The sequence below is a fragment of the Rhineura floridana genome, chromosome 13 (genome assembly GCF_030035675.1).
Source record: "Rhineura floridana isolate rRhiFlo1 chromosome 13, rRhiFlo1.hap2, whole genome shotgun sequence".
Taxonomy (NCBI): Eukaryota; Metazoa; Chordata; class Lepidosauria; order Squamata; family Rhineuridae; genus Rhineura; species Rhineura floridana.
Window position 1 is genome coordinate 31378713 of NC_084492.1, and position 25136 is coordinate 31403848.

Genomic DNA, 25136 nt, shown 5'->3' on the forward strand with positions numbered 1-25136 from the left:
AGCCGGGCCATTGGTCTGACCAGCAATGGCGACTCTCCAAGGCCTCAGGTACCGGCCTTCTCCTGACTGGCTCTCCTTTTTAAGTAAAGATCCCAAGGATTGGCCCCCAAGACCTTCTACGCAAAAAGCAATTCCTCTACCGTGGAGCATAATGGGCATACAGATGTTAACACTTATTTTTCCCCCTTTGAATAGATTTTTTATTTATTATCAAACAAACCTTATCTGGACAACAACCATGTGACAATAGATGCCATTCAGATTAACAGGTAAGTAACAACCATTACAGGTGATTCCTCCTTCCTGACCACCAAGAAAGCTTGAAGTTACAGAAGTCTGTTTCACTTTTTCTTTTACTGAATGTGACTAAGATTTAATCATTGTCTAGCCTAATTTATTTCTTAATTCAGGAGAGTCAAAAAGTATTTTAATCTGTCATTTCAGCTTATAAAACATATTTTAACTGTTGATTTTATTTATATTTTTATTTTTTTTAAAACTTACTTTTAACTGTGATTTTTATTAAGAATCTGAATGCATATTTTATATTCTTTGTAGTGTTTTGTTTACAATAGAGTGGTATTTTTTTTTAAAAAAATAAACTTATTAAAAATGGGAGCTTGGATCCAATGAATGCTGAGATTCATTCACAGCATACCCAATGGAGCCTTGGAGCTGTTCTCCCCTCCAATAGAAGCCCCCTCCCCCAATGTCAAACAAATCTCTTTCGAAGCCACAGAGTGTTTCAAAAACAGTATGCAATATGGTATGGAAGGGGCTGCCATTCAAAGGAGAAAAAGATAAAATAAAAATCCACTGAGTACACACAAGGCTTTGGAAGCAAGTAGCTTTTTGGATTCTGGCCAGTATGTGTACATTCTTGACATATAGCATACGTTAGTCATTACAATTAGAAGTAACCGGTGTTTCAGGGCCACAGTTTCAGTAGAGAACAGATTCTGAAGGGTTTGCAGCACAATAAGGTTGCTACATTTGACTTCAACCAAATTCTTGATGCTTGTGGAGGTTTTCATTTGCATTAAAGGAGCTGCATTGGCCTACCCAGTGCTTAACAGTGATGCTATGATGTTACATTTCCTCAATTTACATATACTTGGCATGCATTGGGCACAAACTTTGTTACTACTGCAAACAGAAAAAAGGTAATTAAATTAAAAAGATGAGAGATGGCAAACAGTTCACACCATGCTTCCCAAGAGGCCAGAATTCATGAGTGATAAAAATAGAAATTTTCCAAGTATATAGAAGCAGGGATATAACTACAGTGCTGGCTGTATCTGTGACTGTGTGCCATTAATAAATAAATATCAAAGCTCTGCAACCAAACATCCTTAAATATGATTATCAAAGTAAATTACCCAAATTAACCGTAGTAAGAAAAAAAAGATTCATTTTATTTTGCTTTCATAGTACAAATTGTCAAAGAATGTAACTGTTTCTTGCGTGAGCTGAGAGACAAGGAGGAATTTGAGGGCTATAGGACTAACTGCACATAGTGTGCTGAAGCTGACTCCACCTTACATTTGAGCATCTTGTGCTTAGACATTATTTGACTTGTGAAATTTCGCTCAATGTCTTCAAGCCTTTATTCTCAGGGATGGGGAATCTGTGGCCCTTCAGATGTTGTTGGATTCCAGTTCCCATCAGTCCCTCTGCAGACTGCAATCTTTAATAGACTAAAAAACACCCAAACTCTTTTGATCTATGAGAAGTTGCTCCAATTAATCGGGAAACAGATTTCAATATTACTGATACAAACTGCAGATGGCTAACGCCATTTTGAGTAGACATTCCTAATCTTTCTCACAGGGTAAAGAATGCCTCTTTTAAGATGTCTACTGTGAAAAACATGTGCACTGTCTAAAAATAAAGTGTACCTTTTGACTCAGAAGTATTGTTTTGGTTCATGTGTGAACGCATTCAAATTTACTCAACCGATTAATCAATTAAAATTTGTATGACTAATCGACTAATTCAATCAGGCAGGTGACCACACCTCTCTGTCATCTCCTCCCTGCCTCAATTGGGGGCACCTAGAAACTGGCTCACCTCCCCAATGCTGACCTCTGGGACAGATATTCATCTGTCCAATGGCCTGATCGGAACTGTAAAAGCTGTTTCTTGGGCACCTAGACAACAGGTAGAATGTTTAACTTATTCGAAAGGGCAGAGGTTTAAAACGGGCATCTTAAATCATGTACCTTTCCTTGCGCACTCTTGGACTCCAACACCCTCTGTCACTTTTTTGAGACCCGTGTTAATGCGCGCCTGGACGTAGCTGTAGGGCACGTGCCTGTTGCCTTGAAGCTGCAGCTGCTGCTTGGTTGAGATGAGCCTGTGGCGGGTGGCCTCGTTTTGTTTCTCCAGCTCCCGAACTTTCTCCTGCAGCTGCTCAATCACTTCCTCCATCTCCACGTCCTGGCCCAGACGCCTGGGGCTGCCACTGGCCTGCTCAGCTTTCTTCTTGTCGTTAACAAGCCGAATTAACTTGGTGGCCATTCTGCGGGGGAGGGGGGAGCAAGGAGAGAGAGAAAAAATATATAACATATATAAGATGGAAAGATGGGGGTGGGGATTAAGCATAAAAAGCATTCTGTTGAAAGGAACATAATCACTGCGGATACTTCAGTACAGAACCTGAATAATAAATTTCAGGTTTTCATATAACTATTACTGCCTGTGAATAACTCTTTGAAGATAATTGAAACCACTGGGTAGCAATCTGCTTTATAGCACTGACAAATAACAGTTTCCTAAGGCTTATCATTTAAAGTTTAGTAAAAGGGAGGGACACATATTTACTCCATATGCTGCTCAAATTTGGAACGCATGACCTTCCCAAGGAACTCTGCATGCTGTTAAGTATAGTTACAGATTGGGGATGCGGTGGGGCCACGTATAAAAGTTACAGTCCCATATGATATTAAGTTATCCAACGCATGCTTACAATATGTAACACATTCCACTGATGTAGTGCTTCCAGCCTGAGAGGAGGAGACCCTCCCCGCAACATCTCCGTTCTAAGAACAAGTAGGTGGGCAGGCTCAAAGGCACGCTCTTAATAGCTCATGTCGCCTTGCTACATCTCATGCTAGCAAATAATACCAGTGTGCTTAAGAGAGGTTTAACAGTTAGCCGTGGGATATGATTGGACGCAGGAGGCATGGTTTTCATCTAGCTTTAAAAGGATACAAATTTTGCTTTTGGCATCTCAAGAGTTGTACCTTTGATTTCTCTTAGTTTTGATAAACACGGGAAGCCAGAACAAAAGACAGAGAGGGCACTGGGAGGGGGTGGGGGAGTGATGTATCTAACAAGAACAGAAAACACTTCCAGCAATGAATTGGGTCGAGGGATTTTGGGGGGGGGGTTAGGGAAGGACTTGGCATATGAAGAAAGGAAAGGTGGCTTTGATGGAGGAGAGAAGTTCAAGACTTGACAAAATTGGTCACACATCTTCAAGAGCTCTATCTGCTTTATAGGGAGTTGTTTTTCAAAAAAGATCCAGACGGGAGACTGAAAATAGAGACACACTTCATTTGTTTAAAAGGGCTTCCTTTACTTTCATACACTATATTGACACTCTTTTTATTTAAAAGAACAAAAATATATGTGCCAGGGAAGGACATTAATAACTTTAAGAAGTCACAGAATAACTTGTCTGTAAGCTATGATCGAAAACAGCCTTGTAAATTAGCCCCCAAAAGTTACCAGCCTACAAATTTTTCTTACCACCTACTTTTTATTCTTAAAGGGGTGGGTGGAGGATAGATGGGAGTGCTCTGTTCCGCCTTGGCCAGTCTCTCTCAGGAGTAAAAAGCAGGCGAGTGAATCAGTGCTCCCTGCTTCCTCCACCAGCCTGCTTGCTTTCTGTCCCGAGTGCACAGGAAGATGTAGCCTCAATGGTGGTTGGTGCCCATTGGGACTGGTAGGGCAGAAGGCAGGGAGGCCAATAGTGGGCAGAGACAACTAATTCTACTTTTGCCCCCATTTCCTCCCTGCTGAGTTCTATATGGGCAAAACTGAGACTAAGGATGAGGAAGCAGATGGCCAGAACCACCTCTTAGACTGGTTGTAAGTAAGAAGGCAGGAGGAAGGATCAACACTGAGGCAGGTGGGGCAGTGCTCCATTGGCCATAACGGACCCCTCTCCCCGGTTAGCATCCTGCACATCCAGCACAGAACTGCAGTGGAGGGATGAACTGATCTGTGCTGCTATTGCCTGCCTGCTCAATTTCTGTGAAGGATAGGGCTTTGTCTCCTGCATGTCCAGCACAGCAGACTGGCAGCAAAGGCAGCAGTGCCCCATGTCTCTACCACAAACTCACCGTGTCTCTGTGCCAGGTGTGCTGAAGGTTTGCCAGCAGTGTTTAGCATGGAAACACAGCAGGCTTGCGGTGGAGGGAAGGACTGCCTCTCCTCTGTGGAGCCAGCCCTCTTGGTTCTTAAGCTGGATGCTCAGGAGTGACCTTGAGCTACTGCACATCCAGTAGAGAAACGCAGCAGGCTACTAGAAGGGAAACTGGGTGACCTGTCCTTCTTGTGGCAGCCCACTCAGTTGCCTGGAGAAAATTCCTAGTAGCCCAGGAGGCGAGGCAAGTGATTAAAAGCCAAGGCCACAGAAACACAGAAAAATCTGTCTACAACGAGAGTGAGCATCAAGGTCAGTTGTAGCCACGGAGAAGGCAAGTTAAAGGCCAGAGAAATTGCAGGCAGAGGGCTGTATCCCACATGAAATGGCTGCCATTCCATAGAAGGGAACCCTGGCTCTTCAGATGTTGTCAAAATGTGCTGCTACATTTTTGCTTTTGGAGCATTGTATAGTTGTACACCACATTGTATTGACTTCTTGGGGCAGGGGGAATGCAGTGCAGATTGGTCCAGTAGATCAAATGGGGCACAGCCCCACCAAACTCAGTCTGCCTCCACTTGCCTTCCTACTTACAACCAGTCTGGGGGTGGCCCTCCCTGTTAGCTCCCTCCTCCTTGGTCTCAGTGTTGCCCCTCATCAGGGAGGACGGGGACAAAACTGCCTGTCATCGGCCCCACCTACTGCCTTCCACCCCACCAGTCTGAATTGGCACCAGCCATCTGAAAATGGAAATGGACTGCCTGCAAGTCGATCCCAACTTATGGCGGCCCTATGAATAGGGTTTTCAAGGTAAGCAGTTTTCAGGGGTGGTTTACCATTGCCTTCCTCTGAAGCTGAGAGGCAGTGACTGGCCCAAGGTCACCCAGTGAGCTTCATGGCTGTGTGGGGATTCGAACCCTGGCCTCCCAGGTCATAGCCCAACACCTTAACCACTATGCCACACTGGCTCTCACTTTATACATCTAGTATTTGTTATTTTGTAAACTGCTTAGACATTTTCTTCGTATTAAGCAGCACATAAATATATTAAAGAATGAAAAATAATAATAAAAGAAACAGCTGAGGAGGTTCACATAAGCATCCCCACCCAAGCTTGCCATCATTTGCCATTCCACATAGGGCAGGTTCCCAAAACCTTTGCTTTGGAAGCAACGCTTTAGAAGAAATCAGGGAAATCTGACCTTTTAATTTTATCCTCTTGCTTATGTGCATGTTGCTTGAGCAAGATGTTCTCCTCGTGCAAGCGAAGGTATCGGTCTTCCAACTCCTCTCGGCTGATCCGCGAAACCCCTTGCCGGGCCTTTGCATTCTGGATGGCTGATGGCTCTGCAACAAGGAGGGCATCAAGGGACCCTTTTTTTCCTGAGGGCTATGAACATCTTATACCCTCTGGTACAGTTATTCTCTAGTCCAGGAATTGGGCAATTTCTCTGTACTGGTATTCCCTCTGAAGCAAGTCTGCCACTAGAGGCCCAGGCCAGGGTAACTTGGCCATGGTGATCCATGCTTTGGTAACCTCAAGAATGGATTATTGTAATGCACTCTGTGTGGGACTGTCTTTAAGGTTGGTCCAGAAACTGCAATGAGAGACCTGTTGACGATGCCACAGCCTTCCAAAGCCCATCTTGTGGCTATGCATCAATGGGCCTTTTCTGTAATAGCATCTATGCTATGAAACAGCCTTCCTTCAGAAATTAAGCAGACACCAAGGGTTGAATGCTTTCACGGTTAATAAAAAACTTATCTTTTTGTCCAGGTGCTCCCTAGACACTAATAGCAGTTCTTCAGTACCTTGAGTTTATATTGGTATTAATGTTGGTATTAATGGTCATTGAATATTTTATTGTAATGTTTTATTGTTGCAGTTTGGATTGCTGTGAATTCCTTTGGTATTTATTGAATGAAAAGTGGGATAAAATGATTTCACTCCATACTATATTTGCACTGGATTGTTGTCATGCTGTTTTCCGAGGTTCGAAAGGCAAGGACCGGGCAGTGACTGAAAGAAGGCAGTCAGAGATAAGCAAGAGAGTCAGCCTCCAGTCCTGGCTGTACCTCCACTTCACCTGCCTTGGCCTCCTGTTACTGACTGCCATTTATCCAGTGGGAGAAGGAAAGGCACTCTGCACAAGTTCAGAGGGGCCTCTTTTACATGCAGGGACCCATTCCCGATTTAGCCATTGGAGCAGAGCTGGTGGGAGGGTTGGTGAACGGAATAAGCAAGGGGTAAAAGGTAAAGGTGTCCCCGCACTTATAGTGCGAGTCGTTTCCGACTCTTAGGGTGTCATCTTGTGACGTTTACTAGGCAGACCGTATATATGGGGTGGGATTGCCAGTTCTTTCCCCGGTCTTTCTTTAACCCCCAGAGTATGCCGGGTACTCATTTTACCGACCACGGATGGATGGAACGCTGAGTGGACCTTGACCCCTTTTACCGGAGATTCGACTTCCTCCTTCTGTTGGAATCGAACTCCGGCCGTGAGCAGAGCTTCGGCTGTGTTACCGCCGCTTACCACTCTGTGCCACGGAGAGGGACAGAGATATAATTATTATTGTTAACTAGAATAAACAACAACAATAATGATAATAATAATACACTGTCAATGTATGTGATCCAGGCTCTATAGTCACTTTAACAATCTCAAGCCCTCCAGCTATTTTTGGGCTACCCCTATCAATCCCAGACAGGGGAACCTTGCTACGCTCTCCATGAATGTTCAGTTCAGATCCTCTACTTAGTAGTTCCTGTTTCTTTGACCCTTTAGGTAGATTTATCCATAGAGCCATTTTATAAAATGGGAGTTTAAAGGGAGCCAACTGATCAACATTTGTAAGAAGTTGTACAAACCTTGTAGCCCTGTGAGCCCTATATCTCTCACTGGCAGATCGTCTGAAGTTTCATCAGCTGCAGCAGACATGACGGAGCTGTGGAAGACAAAACACAGTGAAAGACTCACTCTGTAACACTGCACAATCAGAGTAATTTACATGAGGTTAAATTAGAGTGAAAAGCAATGACATATTCTTGTAGAACCCTTTTCACCCTATCTTCACCACACATAGATTACAACACTACAGGAATCACAAAGTTACATTTGAAGAGTTGCTTTACATATACTTATATTTACACATAGACACTCCAATAATGTATTTTTTTTAATGTAGATTTTAAAGGTCTTAATTCCAGACATGCACATCCATGCATTGTGCATTTGGCTTTGTAGGCAATTAACAGGGCTATGTGCGTGCAAGGGCTTGTAGTTTCAGTACATAAAATATTCCAAAGCTGATGGGTATACTAGTGTGAGCGCTATTGCGTTCATGTTCTGTGTGTGGGCTTTCCATGGGCATCTGGTCAGCCACTATGAGAAAAGAAGGCTGGAACAGATAGGCCTTTGGTCTGATCCAGCAGAGTTTTTTTTTACGTCGGAACCAGAAACACCATATTTTATTCTAGCTGTGAGTACTTAACAAACCAGGATCCTAGTTTGGATATACTAGGAAACTGGACAATATTGAAGGGATTCTATAAAGCCATTGGGAGTTACAGTCGTATGCAATTTTATTAGACTAAGAATGAAATTCTATAATTTACATGCCAGCATGTCTCATTGATTGAAGTGGGACTAATTCCTGAGAAAACATGTACAGGTTTGCACTAAACGTCATATAATTACTTAAGCCTACAATCCTGTGCACTTGTTTGGGAGTAAGCCCCACTGAACTCACATTGTACAATTTCTTCAATCAGGCAATAATCCTAATTTTATATGGTATAATGAAAGAAGTGCATCAGAATTCTCCTCCGGGTGTTGCTGGGGTCAGATGCAAGGCAGGCAGGTGGCAAACATGAAGAGGGCATTTTCAGCTTAAGCACCCTGTCTCTTCTATGGGAAGCCCGCCTAGCATCTATCTTGTTATTTTTTAAGCGCCAGGCAAACACTTTACACTGTATTCCTCTACTGTAATTAAAGGGTCACATCTCAGTAGCAGAGCATCTGCCTTGCATGCAGAAGGCCCCAGGTTCAATCCCTGGCATCTCCAGGTAAGGCTAGGAAAGTCCCCTGCCTGAAAACCTGGACAGCTGCTGCCAGTCAGTGTGGACAATACTAAGCAATATGGACCAATGGTATGACAGCTTCCTGTATTGCTGTTTTCTTCAAAGTGTTTGTTTTACACACACACAGATGTTTGTTTATTTAAAACATTTATATACCACTTGTGAGCCTATTTAGGGCTGTATACAGCTAACTGCATCACAGTACAAATACAATAATAAAACAAGAGGTACAAATCCTTAAACCAACTAAAATTGCATAAAGTTAAAAAGTCTAGATGAATAAGAACATTTTTGCCTGAATACAGAAAAAAAATGCAGTATAGGAACCAGGCAATTGTCTTTTGGGAGGGCAGTTAAGATGTTTAGGAAAACCCCAAACATTCACTTTTTTCTCTTTGATATTTGTTCTGCTAATGGTTTTGTTGTACTTATGAACTGTGTTTGTTGTGGGGGGAGGCCTGTTGTTTATTTTTACTGATTACATTTCAGCTAGTTGTTATAAAAGCTACTATTTAACCTTAAGAATAGGTGGCTGAGTTTGCTTGTTTCCTCTTCCCACCTCTTTTTTCCTGCATTGCTTTAAATGGTTATACATTTGGGAGGCTTTTTTTCCTGAAAAGTGGGGTAAAAATAAATAAATGTTGGTTTTCAATTATTTTATCATTGCTGGGTAGTGTTGCATTTTGATCATACGCCACCTTGGGAGGATCCCCCCCCCGAGAGGTGGCATAAACATATGTTAAATAATAATAACAAGTATAATTCTATAAAGTATGTGAGATATTCCCACCCTATTTTTGATGGTGTTTTATTTTATTAACTTACGGTATACCACCACGGAATCAACTGATGGTGGGGATAGGGGGTACTTTCAAACAAGAAAATAGAAAAAAAAGGAGTTTGCATGCACTTATTTATTTAGATTTGTTACACCACCCTTCCTCACAATAAAGTCCTAGGGTAGAAAAGGGGGGGAATAAAAGAAACACAAATGTGCCACCTATCTGTCAACCATCCTGTGCAAAAAAAAGGGGGGGAAAGACCAAATCCTAATCTAAATATGCATATATTTACATAAATTTCAGTTCTCTCTGCTGCCTCCTCAGAACCAACCTCTCAGAAAACTACCCATTTCCTTGACACAACCACCCCTCTCCCGGAGATCCCAATCCAGCAACTCACATCGGTCTTCTCCTCCTCCTCCCTTAGCAACCGCCTCAGTTGCCAACCCTCCAGAGCCACTTCCGCTATTAGTCCGGGGAGGGGGCGGAGAAGAGTAAAGGAGGCGAGCTTCCGCGCTGACATTAGCCCCGCCTCTCCGCAAAGCTGGGTGGGAATCGTAGTTCTACAGTGGAGAATTCCCGGGCTTGCCTCGCGGAATGCGAACTACCCCTGCCCTAGCTTCCGGGTTTCTCTTCTCTCGGAAGCTGCGCGATGCATGTTGGGAGTTGTGGTCCACCAAAGTCGCCTGCCTTTGTGGATAGCCTGCTAGGGGGCTGTTTGGTTTATTTTTTTCAGGAAGGAAAGAGGTTTTCCTTTTGCATATCAGCCATGTGCAGTAGCAGTAGCGGCAACAGCAGCAGCATGAAGAGGAGAGGAGCAGAGGAAAGAGAGAAGGATGCCAAGGTAAATCATCATGGCACCAAAGTCTAGCTTTGCACAGGTCGAAGTACTGACATTTTGAAAATAGCATGTCTCCTTTTCTCATGCCAGGAGCTATTTGTTTGTATAAACACATTTATATCCCACCTTTCCTCAAGGAGCTCAAGGTAGCGTGTATGGTTCTCCCCCTTTTCCATTTTATCCTCACAACAACCCTGCAAGGTAGGTTAAACTGTAGGATAGTGACTGGCCCAAGGTCACATCCTGTGAGTTTCTTTGCTGAGCTGGGATTGGAACCCTGGCCTCCCAGATCCTAGTTCAGCACTCTAACCACTGCATCACGCAAACTCTGAGTTACTCCTCACTGCATTATGAATAACTCAGTGTACAGTAATCTTCTGCATGGTTTATCTTGGAAATTTAAGAGCCGCTGGTTTGAATGCATGTTTGTTTTTCAATAAAATTGTTCTCAAGTAAGTGTGCAATGGGTTGCTACCATACAGAACAACTGATTTCAGTGGGGCTTATTCCCAGACAGTGTGCACAGGACTGCAACTTCATAGCTCAATCTTATATGTTTATTTTGAAATAAGCCCTACTGTTTTTTATATTATTTATTTATTTATTATACTTTTACCTCACCCTTCCTCCTAACTTAGCCCAGGGGAGCATACAACAAATACAAATGCAACAATTAAAACCCATTATAAAGAAAGTCATAATAAAATATTGCTAAAACAAATAAATACAGATGGCTTAGGTAAGTGTTCATAGGCTTGCAACCTTACCACTCAATCCTATTTCTTTGTTTGGTTGTTAAATTTATATTCTGCTCTTCCTCCAAGGCGCTTAGAGTGGTGTACATGGCTCTTTCCCTCTCCCCCGGCACACTTTTATTTTCACAATAACCCTGTGAGGTTGGTCAGGTTGTAGTCTTACAGTCCAGCTATAGTGATTTCAGTGGGGTTAGTCCCAGGTAAGTGTGTGCAGGATCAGAGCCTTACAGCTGGATATTGGTGGATTCTTAACTCCCCTGTCAGCATTGCCAATATTCAGGGATATCGGGAGTTGTGATCCAACAAGATCTGAAGAGCCACAGTTTCCCCACCCATATCTTAGTTACAACCAGGGCTGTGGAGTCGGAGTCGTGGAGTCGGAGTCGGGAGCAATTTTGGGTGGAGTCGGAGTCGGTAGAAATGTACCGACTCCAACTTACAAGTAAATGTTGATTGACAAGAAGCAATTTTGGGTGGAGTCGGAGTCGGACAGTAGAAAAATGTCGGAGTCGGAGTCGGAGTTGGAGTTGAAGGTTTGGTGTACCGACTCCACAGCCCTGGTTACAACCCATGTTTACTTTGAAGTACATGCCATTGTGTTACACCAGCTTTTATGCAGCGACTTGTGAAAACACATCCTGCTGACGATTCAGGCTATGCTAGTTTTTTATGTCCATGTGGAAATTATCTGTATATAGAACAGGGGTGGGCAACCTTTTTGCCTCTAAGGGCCACATATGTCAGTGACCCGATAGGTTGGTGGCCAGGGTCTGAGCCACTGATGGGCATCCCATTTCCCCGTTCATTTGCACAACACTTAGATCTCCCCTCCCACGTGCACTGAGATCATGCTGTGCTTCCCTGCTGCCCACCTGATTGGTGTGGGGAATAGTGTTCCCATCATTAGGCTCTTCGGCTGTTCCTAGTTCAGCTGTGGAGTGAGGAGGGGGCCACAGGGCTGGATGGGAAGTTGGCTGAGGGCATGGGTTTCCAATGGGCCGTCAGCTTCTGGTTTTCCTTCCTTGGTCTGCCTGAATAGGTAAGTTATTGAGGCTAGCACCTTTTGCCCAAAGGCAAAAAAGAAAAAAAAAGCCTGCTGGATCAGGCCAGTGGCCCATCTAGACCAGCATCCTGTTCTCACAGCAGCCCGCCAGATGCCTGTGGGAAAAATGCGAGCAGGGCCTGATCACAAGAGCACTCTCCCTTGCTGTGACTTCCAGCAACTGGTATTCGGAAGCATATTGCCTCCGCCTATGTAGGAAGAGCACAGTCATAGTGGCTAGTAGCCTTTGATACCCTTATCCTCCATGAATCTGTCTAATCATCTTTTAAAACCTTTCGTGTTGGCAGCCATCACTGGGGGTGAGTTCCATAGTTTAACTATGCACTGTGTGAAGAATTTCTTTTATCTGGCCTGAACCTTCCAGCATTCAGCTTCATGAGTTTTAGTGTTATGTGAGAGGGAGAAAAGCTTTTCTCTATCCACTCTCTCCGTGCCGTGCATAATTTTATAAGCTTTTGTCATGCCACCTGTTACTCACCTTTTCTCTAAAGTAAAAAGCCTCAAATGCTGCAACCTTTCCTCGTAGGGAGTCTCTCTGTCCCTTTGAGCATCTTGGTTGCCCTTATTTTGAATCTTTTCAAACTCTCCAATATTTCTTTTGAGGCGAGGTGACCGGAACAGTGTGCAGTATTCTAGCGCCATAAATTTGTATAACAGCATTATGATTTTGGCAGTCATCTCTGCTTGAGACTTTGAAGAATGGACACCATTCAAAACAGAATAATCTTCCCCTCCAGATGTTGTTGGGTTCCAACTCCCATCAGCCCCAGTCAACATGGCCAATTGTCAGGTATGATGGGAACTGTAGTCCAACACCAGGAGGGCACTGTGTTGAGGAAGGTTGGAGTAGACAGTCCCAAGGCAGAAGAACCAATGGTCCGACTCTATGTAACATGGTGGAATTGGTTCCTACAGGAGGCAGTGATGGCCACCAATCTGGATGGCTTTAAAAGAGGATTAGGAGGAGAAGGCTACTAATGGCTAGTAGCCACAATGGCTATGTTCTGCCTCCGCAGTTGAAGGCTGCATGCTTCTGAATAGCAGCTGTTGGAAAAGGCAGGAAGGAGAGTTCTGTTGTGCTGAGGTCCTGCTGGTGGGCTTCCCATAGGCATCTGGTTAGCTACTGTGAGAACAGGATGCTGGACTAGATGGGCCACTGGCCTGATCCAGCAGCTTCTTCTTATCCTCTTAAGGCAGCCTCACATGTCCATATGTAATTGCCCCAGTCTCATCCCATTCCTCCCTATATCTCTGAGCATAAATTTCTCCCGCGTTACAATTTTTTTTGTCAAATGAAGTAACTTGAAGAGATGCTCCTGTCAGTGAAAACTGTCTGGTGGGAAGGGCCCCGATGCCATGTTATTGGCCACAAATGCTGTTAATGAGAAGCTTATTGAGCAATGGCATGTATTTGATGTAATGCATTACGTATGCGTTGGAAACAGTGCGCAGATTCAGAGGGGGATGAAATGTAAGATGGAGAGCGTGGCAAATGTTCTCTGCTTTAAAATTCATCACACCGACTCTGGTTCAAATTGCCCCAGCTGTTAATGCTGGGACCATTACAGTAATGGCCTCTGCAAATGAAGGAGAACCAGCACACACATACTTTATTACCAGAGGGGTAATTTTCTCTTCATCTGTAATAGCAGCAGAGCCACATATTGATCAGCCCATCAAGATACTAATCCTCTGTAAAATTACTTGTTATAACTGAAAATGTGTTAATCCAAATCAGCCTGTGTCCTGACTTTCTACTTGCTATTGAATACAGGCCATTAGATGGTTTATTTTTCATGATTTAAAGCCTTTAAACATTGATAACAGTTGGATCTTCTTTTGCCAGAATGGACCCTTAATCTTTGCTCATAGCCCAAGGATGTCTTCTGGTTTTAAACAGAACATCACCCACTTAATTAAGGAGCAGTGTCTGTCCTGGCAGTCCTGAATTATGTTGGTGTTTTCGGTTGCGAGGATTTATTAAGAGGCTAAATATAAAACTGGACATAAAGCTGTGTGTTTATGTGTTTGTGTGCTGTAAATAAGGTCAGAATGCATCTTACATATGTTTAAACATCTGTAGATACAAGGGTTATCAGCAAGTTCTGAGGACATAAGGTACTTTAAAAAAAAATCACATTTTGTCAAGTTGCGGCTTGCAAGGAGAATGTTTCTTGGACCAATGAATAAAAATCTGTCTTAGAGATATTGTAAGAGCCCTGCTGGAACAGACACAAGGTCCATCTAGCTGAGCATCCTGTCTCTTAGATTAGCCAACCAGATGCCTCTGATAAGTCCCCAAGGAGATTGAGGACACATTCCAGCTAAAAGACCCATGGAGAGTTCAAAGCCAGGCTGGTGAGGTGTATTGCTTGGGAGGAGGTGTGTCCTGGGGAGACTCCTGAGACCAAAATAAAGAGGTCTGGAGGGTTGCATTTGGCCCCCGGCCTAAGGTTCCCCATCCCTGTCTTAAACGTAGTCCATATTACAGGAAACCCTATATTTTACCAGGGATTCCTCAGTGAGGAAGCTGGGAATGGCTCTCTTCCTGAAACCTTGAAGGGCCACTGCCAGTCAGTGTAGGCAATACTGAGCCAGATGGACCTAAGGGCTGATTCAGTATGAGGCAGCTCCTTCCGTTCTCGATGTCCAGTTAGGGCTGGCAAGCATACTCAGAAGCCAGCCAGCCCACCACTACTGATCTTCCTTTCGTGCACTGAATAGGGTTCCAGGGCACACTCTTGTTACATGCAAGACAACAATGAAGCCGATAGAGCTTTCTAGTGTTCCACTTGAACTGATTGTCCCTAGAGCATGTTCCAGAATCTTCTGCAGCGCACTGGGTTGTTGTTGTTGTTTTTTGGTGGACAAGCCAATCACATGGCTACAACATACTGCTAACTTTGGTTTTTATAGTTTTTAAAGTGAAACCGCAGTTTCTTACAACATCTACACCAATGCCATCTGCATGACTATTATAATTAATTATGTTTTTCTGGTGACTTGCCTAGTAGCTGCTTTACATTTTGTTTTTTTTAAAAAAATTGCAAAAGTTCTGAAGTGGACATTTATTTATTTAAAATATTTCTATCCCGCCCTTCTACCCTATAATAGGGCACTCAGGGCAGCTTACAAAAATAAAATCAAACATGTACATAATGTGCAATGGAAATGTACAATGTTTGCCGTTCTTCCAGTGGGGAAGGGCTGTAGCTCAGTGACAGAGCATCTGCTTTCCATTGCAGAGGTACCAGGTCCAATCCCCAACATTTCCAGGCTGGGAATGTCTCCTGTAGAGCAGCTGCCAGTCAGTGTAGACAAACTGGGCTAGATGGGCCAGTGGTCTGACTCAGTATAAAGCAGCTGCCTGTGCGTCATTGTGCTGCAGCTACACACGCCTCTGCTTAAAGAATTCATTCTTCTCTTCTTTCTGAATTTTGCTCGGTTTCATTGTCTCTCTCTCTCTTTTTATCCGCTCCTCATCCCACTGCTTTTATTTAAGGGGATAAAGTTACTTTAGTGCAACTGCTATTGTCACCTCTGCCCTCAGCTAATCAAATAGTTTAGCTGGAGGGAAGCATTTATCTCCCACTTCCATTATTATTATTTTCGTAGCTGTAAAGATAAAGATATATATAGATATATATATACATACACACACACACACACACACACACACACATAATGTCAGGAGAAGGCTGTAATGGTGAAACGAGGTATTGATCTGCTGTATTTGGCAATTTCTTTCCATCTCACCATCGATATCATGACAGCCTCTGACTGTACTGTGGTTGACCTCACAAATAGCTCTGTATGTTCTCATTGGATTCAAATGATATACTATGATGAAAACTAAATCAATGAATGATTATAAAGTTTGAGTATTATTTCATGACCCTGAGGCAACTGGTGCTTCATGCTGTGAATGCTTGAAACGATACCTCATGTGGTAAAGTAGATGCTGCTGTTTTGGGGAAGAGGCTGACCCAGTTCTCGCTGAGATGGGTAAACCTTCATGTGAGCAGGCCTTCCAACAGCAGTCTTCAACCTTTGTCAGAACTGGGACACGCTTTTAACCCAAATGTGCATTTGGGGATCAATTTCTTAAGTTTTTTGTGGTGGTGATGCTGCTGCTATGAGCCACCTTTGATCATGCCGTGACCAGATGATGAGTCCCAACCTACTGGCTGATTGGGATCCCAAACTGTGGTCCATGAGCTTCATTCAGGTGGTCCCCTGCATGCCCGTATTAAGTATGCATATTGATTTTTAATTGTATTTTTATTGCTTCTTCTATTTCTTCTATTATATTTTATTGTGGTTTAAACTCTTTGGAATGCAAATGGTAATACAATAAAATATGATACACGAAATAAAAGAAGCAATAGACATACAATAAAAAAAATCCTACAGCATCTAGCACAGTGCATTGCAGTTGCTACCCCAGCTAGAAAAATCATTAAGTGGTCTACCAATCAGCAAATTTTAAGTGGTCTGTGGGGAAAAAAGTTTGGAAACCACAGACTTAAAATTTATTTTACGAAATTTATATACTCCTTGACTGAAAAGACCTCCAAGCAGTTTACAAAACATTAAAATTATCAATAAAACATTTAAAATCAAGCAATTAAAATGTGTTTAAAACAATTTAATCAACTACCAAAAGATTAAAACAGATCAACATATACAGCATGTGTCTGGATAGGTTTGCCTAAACAAAAAAGTTTTAAGCGGGCCAAAAGGAATACAGGGAATGTGCCTGTCAATAGGAAGGGAGTTCCAAAGGATAAGTGCTGCCACACTAAAAGAACGATTTCTTACAAGTACAGAACAAGTATTATGTGGCACCTGTAACAGTGCCTGTTTCACAGATCAAAGTGCTCAAGTGGGCGCATGCAGGGTAAAGTGGTCTTGTAAGTAAATTGGTCCCAAGCTGTTAAGAGTACACTGCAGTAATCCAGTCTTGAAGTCACTAGTGCTGGAACTACTGTGGCTGATCTCCCCCGGTCCAGGAATGGTTACAGTTGTCTTACCAGGTATAGCTGATAAAAGGCACTTCTAGCCACTGAGCCTTAAGTGACAAAGCTGGATCCAGAAGCACCCCGAAGACTGCACAACTGCTCCTTCACGGGGAGTGCAACCCTGTTCAGGACAGCAAATTGATCAATTTCTCAGACATGGGAACCACTCATCTACAGTGCCTCCATCTTGCCATGATTCAAGCTCAGTTTATTTTCTTTCATTTGTCCCACCACTGTATGCAGGCCCCGATCCAAGATTATATGAAATGTTCCTTCATATAGTCCCCACACATAGAAAATCAACTGGGCATGGGGTTTCCTAGGCTAGTGACATGCCTAGCTCTGATATTGTAGCAGACATTGAGTCCTCGGAGGATGAACCAGGCGATCCACAGCTCGAGCACCTGAGGGAGCCTCATGGAACCAGTGATCGCCTGGAGACACCTGCTGAAGAACCTTCAGGAGGAGGTGGAGCCACCCCCAAGTCCTCGTGGATGCTGGTACCAAAAGGTCCATATTAAAGAGTGAGCACATAGTTTGGTTTATGGCCCAGAGTCATCAAGTGACTCATAAGTAAGGGGTAAAGATGTAGTAAAGAATTAACTATCCCTATCAAGGAGTCCAGCTCTCCTCCCAGGCAGCAGATATTTTCCTGGCAGCCCTTTATGACCTTCTGGAGGAAGCAAGAGTGTCTGCGATGGCCATCCACAGCCACACAATGCCACTTCTAGCCCACCTGTGTTTACATTCAGTCAGGCCAGACTTGGAGGCATGCAGAGACTGCTGCCAGTCACCACTAGCTCCTCATACCTGGTTATACCTTTCAGGGAAACTATGGCTCCATTTTGGCTACATAAGGATAATTTCTAATTTGCTATTAGTGTACAGAAAGGAAGGGTAGTCTGAAAATAGGTTCGCTATTGGCAGATAGAAGGGTGGGTCCTTGAAGAATCAGTTTGATATTAGTATATGGGAAGGGTGGGTACTTGGAAAATCAGTTTGATATTAGTATATGGGAAGGGTGGGTACTTGGAAAATCAGTTTGATACTAATATATAGAAAAACGGGGACTTGGAGAATGAGTTCACAATTTGCGTATAGGAAGGATGGGTCCTTGGAGGATCAGTATATAGGAAGGATGGATACTTGGGAAATGAGCTTGCTATTAGCATATAGGATAGTATGTAGTATCAAGAATGGAAGAATAGCATTGGCACAGGGGTAAAAAATCAGCACTTATCAAGTAGCCTTGTCAATGGTTGCCTTCCTACTACTCCCCTCCTTCTTCACCAGACATAATCAGGTAGATGTGCTGTTTATTTGAAAGCTCATAAAGGTCTAGCATTTTGCCTGTTTGCTAAAATTTAGTGACCAGCATACATTGGGCTGATACGAAGGACTGATGTTTACACTAATAAACAAGATTCTTTTCTCCCCTCCCTCAAGTATTTTATATGTTAATGCAGGCAAAGGTAGATGAGTTCACATCACTTAAATGTAAGCAGCAACCATGCAGATCTTTGCTCACAAATGGTTTTAAAATAAAGCAGGCATGTGTTATGCAAAACAATGGCATTTTGTGTTTGATCATCTGCTGGAAATCATCACTCTTTTGAAGCAGTGCTTTGGGAAAAAATGGTTAAGTATTGCTGCTGACCCAATTTCTAATTGGAATGATCAGCCTTTTCTTTTTTAAAAAAAGCACAATGCAAAACATTGTCTTAGTTGTATAATAAACAGGGCCATCTTCTAATCTTAATATGTACATTCACTCATAATAAATAGGGCTCCAACAATATACGTATAAACTAGGTTTATGTTTTCTGTTTTAACAGCTTCATGCTAAAAAGCTTTGCGCGAAGAAACAAACTAAATGCTGGATCTGGCCAGTGGCTCATCTAGTCCAGCGTTCCGATCTCACTGTGGCCAACCAGGTGCCTATGGGAAGTCCACAAGCAGAACCCAAGTGCAACAGCAGTCTCCCCTCCTGCAGTTCCTAGCAGCTGGTATTCAGAAGTATACTGCCTTCAACAGTGGAGAGAAACATAGCTATCATGACTAGTAGCCATTGATAGCATTATCCTTCATGAATATGTCTAATTCTCTTTTAAAGCCATCCAGGTTGGTGGCCATTGCTGCACCTGTATGATCAACCTGTAAGAGAGATTAGATTCTAGTTTGTCAAAGTCTCAGTTGAGGACAAACCTGTTTTTCTGTTAGACCCAACAGGCAAATTCTCAGCTTCCTAACAACGTTTCCTCTGTTTCTTGTTGTATGGGGACTTTAGGAATCAAGAAAGAGCTGTCAGCATAAGACATAAGGAGAATCTGCTAGACCAGGCCTGTGGCCCATCTAGTCCAGCATCATGTTCTCACAGTGGTCAGCCAGATGCCCATGGGACGCCGGCAAGCAGGACCTCAGTACAACAGCACTCTCCCCTTCTGTAGTTTCCAGCAACTAGTATTTAGAAGCATACTGCCTCCGACTGCAGGCAGAGCATAGCTATCATGGCTAGTAGCCATTGATAGCCTTATCCTCCAAGAATGACTGCTAATGTTTCTGTTTCTCAATATCTTCAATAATTGCAGGTCACCAGTGGGAGAAGTTTTGCTATGCCACTTTTCCAGCACTGCAGGACTGGGGGTGGGGTGTAATGTTGCTCTTACTCCTCCCCTTGCAAACAAATGGGACCGTAACAGAATTTAAAATGTATGCTATCATGCACAGTGGCACTCCTGGAATATTTGACTGGTTAGTTGATTGGAGTGCTTGAAAGAAATTCTTAACAATAGGCTTGTTTCATGGATGGATTATAGGATCAATGACGACATGACTCTTTATGTATTTTTGGACCCTGCTTCTAAACTTTGTTCTAAGGATACACGATAAGACATCTTAAGTAGGCTGCAATCCTCATTACCAGGGAGTAAGTCCCATTGAATTCAGTGGGGCTTACTTTTGAGTAGACATGCATAGGTTCTGAATAGACATGCATAGGTTAGCACTGTTCTAACAAGGAACAGCAACAGGGAAATCACTGAAATTCTTCGGCTTCCATTTACCTTCCGTTGGCCAGCGTTTGCCTGTGACGAAGTGCTGCTGGTCCTCATAATTGGAGCCGCTTGATGAAAATGCAGATTTTCCCCCCTAAGAAAAAACAACACAAAACACCCCTTTGTGTTTTCTAGAATATATCAAGGTGTTTTTTTTAAAAAAAAAAACTCATCTTCTATTCCTTTTCTTCAAACAAAAAAGACTTTCAAAACCAGCTGCCAGAAAACTCTGTTTAACCATATACTTTGCATGCTTTTGTAATCTGAAATAGGAAAGGGAGGGGAAAAAAAAACAACCCTGCACACCACCCCACTTGAGATAGACAGCTTGAATGGCATACTGTCAGTTGGGCTGTTCATGAATTGGCAGTGGTCTCATTTAGGACCTTTGGATATGTGTCTGCCTGGACAGAATGAGAGCACTTTGCATGTTCTTCCAAAGACAACCACTCCTTGCTGTTTCGCCGCAGGCAACAGAGCATGACAGTTGCCCTTCATTGCTGTCTTCTCTGAGCTCAACCTTTGACCTTCTGCTTAGTCGCCGCGCAACGGTTGGAGCAGGCTGAGATGTTCGCGAATTGACGGGCATCGGCCTGCAACGTGCTTGTCATTATTTGACTGTCAAGAGTAGCTTGCCATTGGACTCCATCAAGGTCTGAAACCTATGTGCAGCAGCCCATATTACTTAACTTCCAGGGCTGTCAAGGGGGTGACCAAATGTGCATAGAAAAATAGGCACATTGAATACATCTTCAGTCATATCATTGGAATATTCTTCTTTTTCTTCTTCATGCTTTCCTGGTGGATGTCCTTGCTAAATGTATTCAGATGACTTTCTTGGGGCCAAGAGGTTGAATCTGTTGCTAGGGCAGTACTGCATTTCTTTTTTTACTTTTAAACTCTGTGTGGGTGGGGGGCAGTGAATGGTTTTCTCTTGTGGTCTAAGTTTCAAATAGCACACAATTGAGATTTGAGTACCTCTGCCAGTTAAACTCTCAGCTTCACTTGTCTATCCTATCAGTTTTCCTGCCGTAAGTATAAGTAGCTAGATACTAGACCAGTGGTGCCTGAGGTTAGCTGTCAAAGTGGAATGTTCATTTTGAAGTGCTCTGTAATGTGATACTAGAAAAGAGAGAGAGGGAAGGGTCAAGCTTGTGTGATTCCGTGAAATTTTTTTAAAAAGGCAGAAGTAGTGTTTCCCTATCTCTGTGTATGGATGTGAAAGTTGGACAGTGAAAAAAGCGGATAAGAGAAAAATCAACTCATTTGAAATGTGGTGTTGGAGGAGAGCTCTGCGCATACCATGGACTGCAAAAAAGACAAATAATTGGGTGTTAGAACAAATTAAACCAGAACTATAATTAGAAGCTAAAATGATGAAACTGAGGTTATCATACTTTGGACACATAATGAGAAGACATGATTCACTAGAAAAGACAATAATGCTGGGGGAAAAATAGAAAAAGAGGAAGACCAAACAAGAGATGGATTGATTCCGTAAAGGAAGCCACAGACCTGAACTTACAAGATCTGAACAGGGTGGTTCATGACAGATGCTATTGGAGGTCACTGATTCATAGAGTCGCCATAAGTCATAATTGACTTGAAGGCACATAACCACAACAAATAATTTTGTCTGGAATTGGTATGGGGAGGAGAGAGAACATCCCCCACCCCAAAAGCACAAACTGCATTAGTCTAGTTCAGGGCTGGGGAACCTGTGCTGTTTTAACTGTTTTTAAGCTGTTTTTATTATATTATGTACATTGCCTTGAGAGATATGTGTGGAAGGCTATTAATGAATTACATAGAACAAATTAAACCAGAACTGTCACTAGAAGCTAAAATGATGAAACTGAGGTTATCATACTTTGGACACATCATGAGAAGACATGATTCACTAGAAAAGATAATAATGCTGGGAAAAACAGAAGGGAGTAGAAAAAGAGGAAGGCCAAACAAGAGATGGATTGATTCCACAAAGGAAGCCACAGACCTGAACTTACAAGATCTGAGCAGGGTGGTTCATGACAGAAGCTGTTGGAGGTCGCTGATTCATAGGGTCGCCATAAGTCGTGATTGACTTGAAGGCACATAACAACAACATCTTTCTTGATTCTCTTTTCTTCCCCTTCTCTTTTTAGGTCTCCCAGTTTCAGAAGCTGAATGGGTTGTACTCAATTAATTCTAAACTCGTATAGGCAGCCTTTGAAAAGAAACCCAAGAGCAATTGATAGTGCTTAGCAAGGACTGAAAGTTCAAAATACAGGAATCACTATTTATGTTATTTTATTTATTATTTAAATAATTTATACACTGCCTTTCAGCTTTTAAAGCAAATATACTCACCCAATCACCCAAAGCAACGTACATCTATGAAAGCACACAGAGAGTTGTTAAAACATAACTGGGGTTTAAAAAAACACTCAAGAGTCAGAGAGGAATTGTAAACAGGTGAAATGCTTGGTGACATAAATGCATTTTAGCAGCTTGCCTAAAGGCTCGGCGATGGGGGGATTTTCAAAGGAGTTTTACAGTCTGGGTGCTGTAGCTGAAAAGGCTCTGTCTCACATGCCAGCCAACCCATGCTTCTTAAATATGGGATTCAGAGCAATGCCTCAGTGACAAACACAGGATGGCAGACAAGAGGGAGGGGTTTCTTCAAGTCTTCTTGTCCGAAACCATTTATTTAAATTATTTTTTTTTAAAAAAACACCTGCTGATGACAGTTATTGGCTTTCTTCTACTTCACACCAGTAAGAATGCCTTCTACTGTGACACATAACATGCTCCATGTAAAGCCAAGAAGGTGTGTAAATGTAATCACCTGCATATATATTCAGATTTAAACAGTTAACAATAGCCTATTGATTAAGGTTTATTTGCTCTCATTGAGCAATGAGCTGGGCTAGATAACCGCCAAGTTGGACTAGGTAGCCACTTTCCAACCCTGCAAGTCTAACTGGTGTCAGCCCTTTTTTATTTCTCTTATGGAAGATGGTGGTCAGGTGGGGAGGAGCACAATGGGAAATTAGAGTGTATTTTTAGATATATTTTATAATTGTTATATATTTCTTATTTTGTATTTGATTTATTCTGTTGTCATGTTATGTTTATTGTTAGAGATTTATTGTTCAGTTATGTTTATTTAAAATGTGAATTATTGCTTTTCTTTTCTTTTTTATTAGCAATTGTACCAAATGTGAATTGTATATTGATTTTTATGTTGTAAACTGCCCAGAGAGCTTCAGCTATGGGGCGGTATACAAGTGTAGTAGTAGTAATAATAATAATCCTTCCTCCAAGTGATCACGGCTGTGTACGTGTTTAATACCCACCCACCCCCAAACAATACTGTGAGGTAGGTTAGGATGAGAAAGAGAGAGCAACTGGCCCAGGGTCAAACAATTCCCATCATGGCTAAACTTGGGTTTAAACCTGGGTCCCTCCCCAAGTTCAAGTCCACCACTCTCACCACTGCCCCATACAGCATGGTATGAGGTACCTGTGACCCTCTAGATCAGCCTTTCCCAACCAGCGTGCCTCCAGATGTTGTTGGACTACAACTCCCATCAGCCTCAGCCAGCATTGCCAATGGCAAGATGGGAGTTGTGGTCCAACAACATCTGGAGGCACACTGGTTGGGAAAGGCTGCTCTAGATGTTGGATTCCAACTCTAATCCACACCACCCACCATGGCCAGTGGTCCACCATTTTAATGCCCTCAGGCTATGAAGTGGTTTATAAATCTGTAAAATTAATCAGTGATGGTAGTTGTAGTCCATCAATGCCTGAAAGGCCACAAATTCCCCAGCCCTGTCACACAGGTTCTCAGTTGCTGGGACTTGCAGTGTAACAACTGGGCAAAACAGTTTGGCAAGTATGGTTATAAAAGACACTAGGCAATCTGCCACTTAGACTATATTCACATTCATGAAAGTAGAAAGGGAGCCACCTTCCAGTCTTCAAAACATAACAGACCTGCTGGATCAGGCCAATGGTCCACCTAGTCCAGTATGCTGTTCTAACAGTGGCCGAACAGATGGCTATGGGAAACCCAGAAGCAAGACCTAAGTGCAAGAGCACTCTTCCTAACTGTGGTTTCAGCAACCGGTATTCAGATGCATACTGCCTCTGACTATAGAGGCAGAGCATAGCTGTCCTCTTTCTCCATGCCATGCATAATTTTATAATCTGTCATATCACATCTTACTTGCTCTCTAAACTAAAAAGCCTCTTCAGCCTTTCTTCATAGGGGAGTTGCTCCATCTCCTTGATCATCTTGGTGTTCTGTTTTGAACCTTTTCCAACTCTATAATATCCTTTTTGAGGCGAGGAAACTAGAACTTTACACAGTACTCCAACTGTGGCCGCACCATAGATCCATGTAATGACATTATGATATTGGTAGTTTCATTTTCAATTTCATTTCTAGTGATCCCTAGCATGGAATTTGTCTATTTCTCAGCTGTCGCACACTGGGTTGACATTTTCATCGAGCTATCCACTACGACCCCAAGATCTTGTTTGTGGTCAGTCACTGGTCAATTGGTGGTGACCCTTGCATGACACGGGGTACAAGGTTAATGGCTATGAACAAGTTGGGGTACGATCAAGCTGGGTACACCAAGGAAAATTCTTACTGAGAAGTTCCTTCTAGACATTGCTGGCGAAACATTACTCTGTTCAATATTGGGTTTGCCACTCAGTACAAATTACAAACTGGAGTGTCTATTGGATGGAACATGCTTATGTTAGTCCTGTAAAAACATTTGCCACTCATCTGAAAGTTGTAAACTTGTTTATACCACTTACTCAACAGAAGATCTCCACGTGGTTTACAGAGAGCCTGAATTTATGGTCTAATGTAGAATTGGACTAGAGGCCTAGATTTAGTCATTTACCTTGTTCACATTTATTTTCATTTCATTTATGAATGATTTCCCATAAAACATTCTAAAGTGATTTAACAATGGAAAATCAACAATAAAAGCATAAACAAAACCATTTTCAAAATCAAATGCAGATACAAACTGACATAACATAGTTACTGATTACTGCTATTATACAGAATCGAACTATAGAGTTATCTCTCGTTTTCAGTAGCTGAGGCAAAAATAATCACCATGGCTGCCCAGGTTCATCAGAGGGACCTCCTGGTCCCCAGA

At 42.6% G+C, this 25136-nt stretch overlaps 2 protein-coding genes across 5 annotated transcripts in view; one reads left to right on the forward strand and one right to left on the reverse strand.

The window, feature by feature from the left end:
- The window catches only part of RPGRIP1L (RPGRIP1 like), an 89389-nt gene extending 79625 nt beyond the window's left edge, over positions 1 to 9764 (reverse strand). For 2 of the 4 annotated variants that reach the window (XM_061593991.1, XM_061593994.1), the window contains exons 1-4: positions 9636 to 9764; positions 7242 to 7318; positions 5575 to 5719; positions 2223 to 2521 (exon numbers count right to left, since the gene is read on the reverse strand). In XM_061593991.1, the coding sequence (XP_061449975.1) occupies positions 2223 to 2521; positions 5575 to 5719; positions 7242 to 7311 (514 nt within the window). In that variant the 5' untranslated portion in view covers positions 7312 to 7318; positions 9636 to 9764. The remainder of the gene's footprint in view (positions 1 to 2222; positions 2522 to 5574; positions 5720 to 7241; positions 7319 to 9635) is intronic. The other 2 variants (XM_061593990.1, XM_061593992.1) reach the window with 1 other exon arrangement.
- A 152-nt stretch (positions 9765 to 9916) lies between these two features.
- The window catches only part of FTO (FTO alpha-ketoglutarate dependent dioxygenase), a 326926-nt gene continuing 311706 nt past the window's right edge, over positions 9917 to 25136 (forward strand). Inside the window, exon 1 of the mRNA XM_061594303.1 lies at positions 9917 to 10079. Within this exon, the coding sequence (XP_061450287.1) occupies positions 10005 to 10079 (75 nt within the window). The 5' untranslated portion in view covers positions 9917 to 10004. The remainder of the gene's footprint in view (positions 10080 to 25136) is intronic.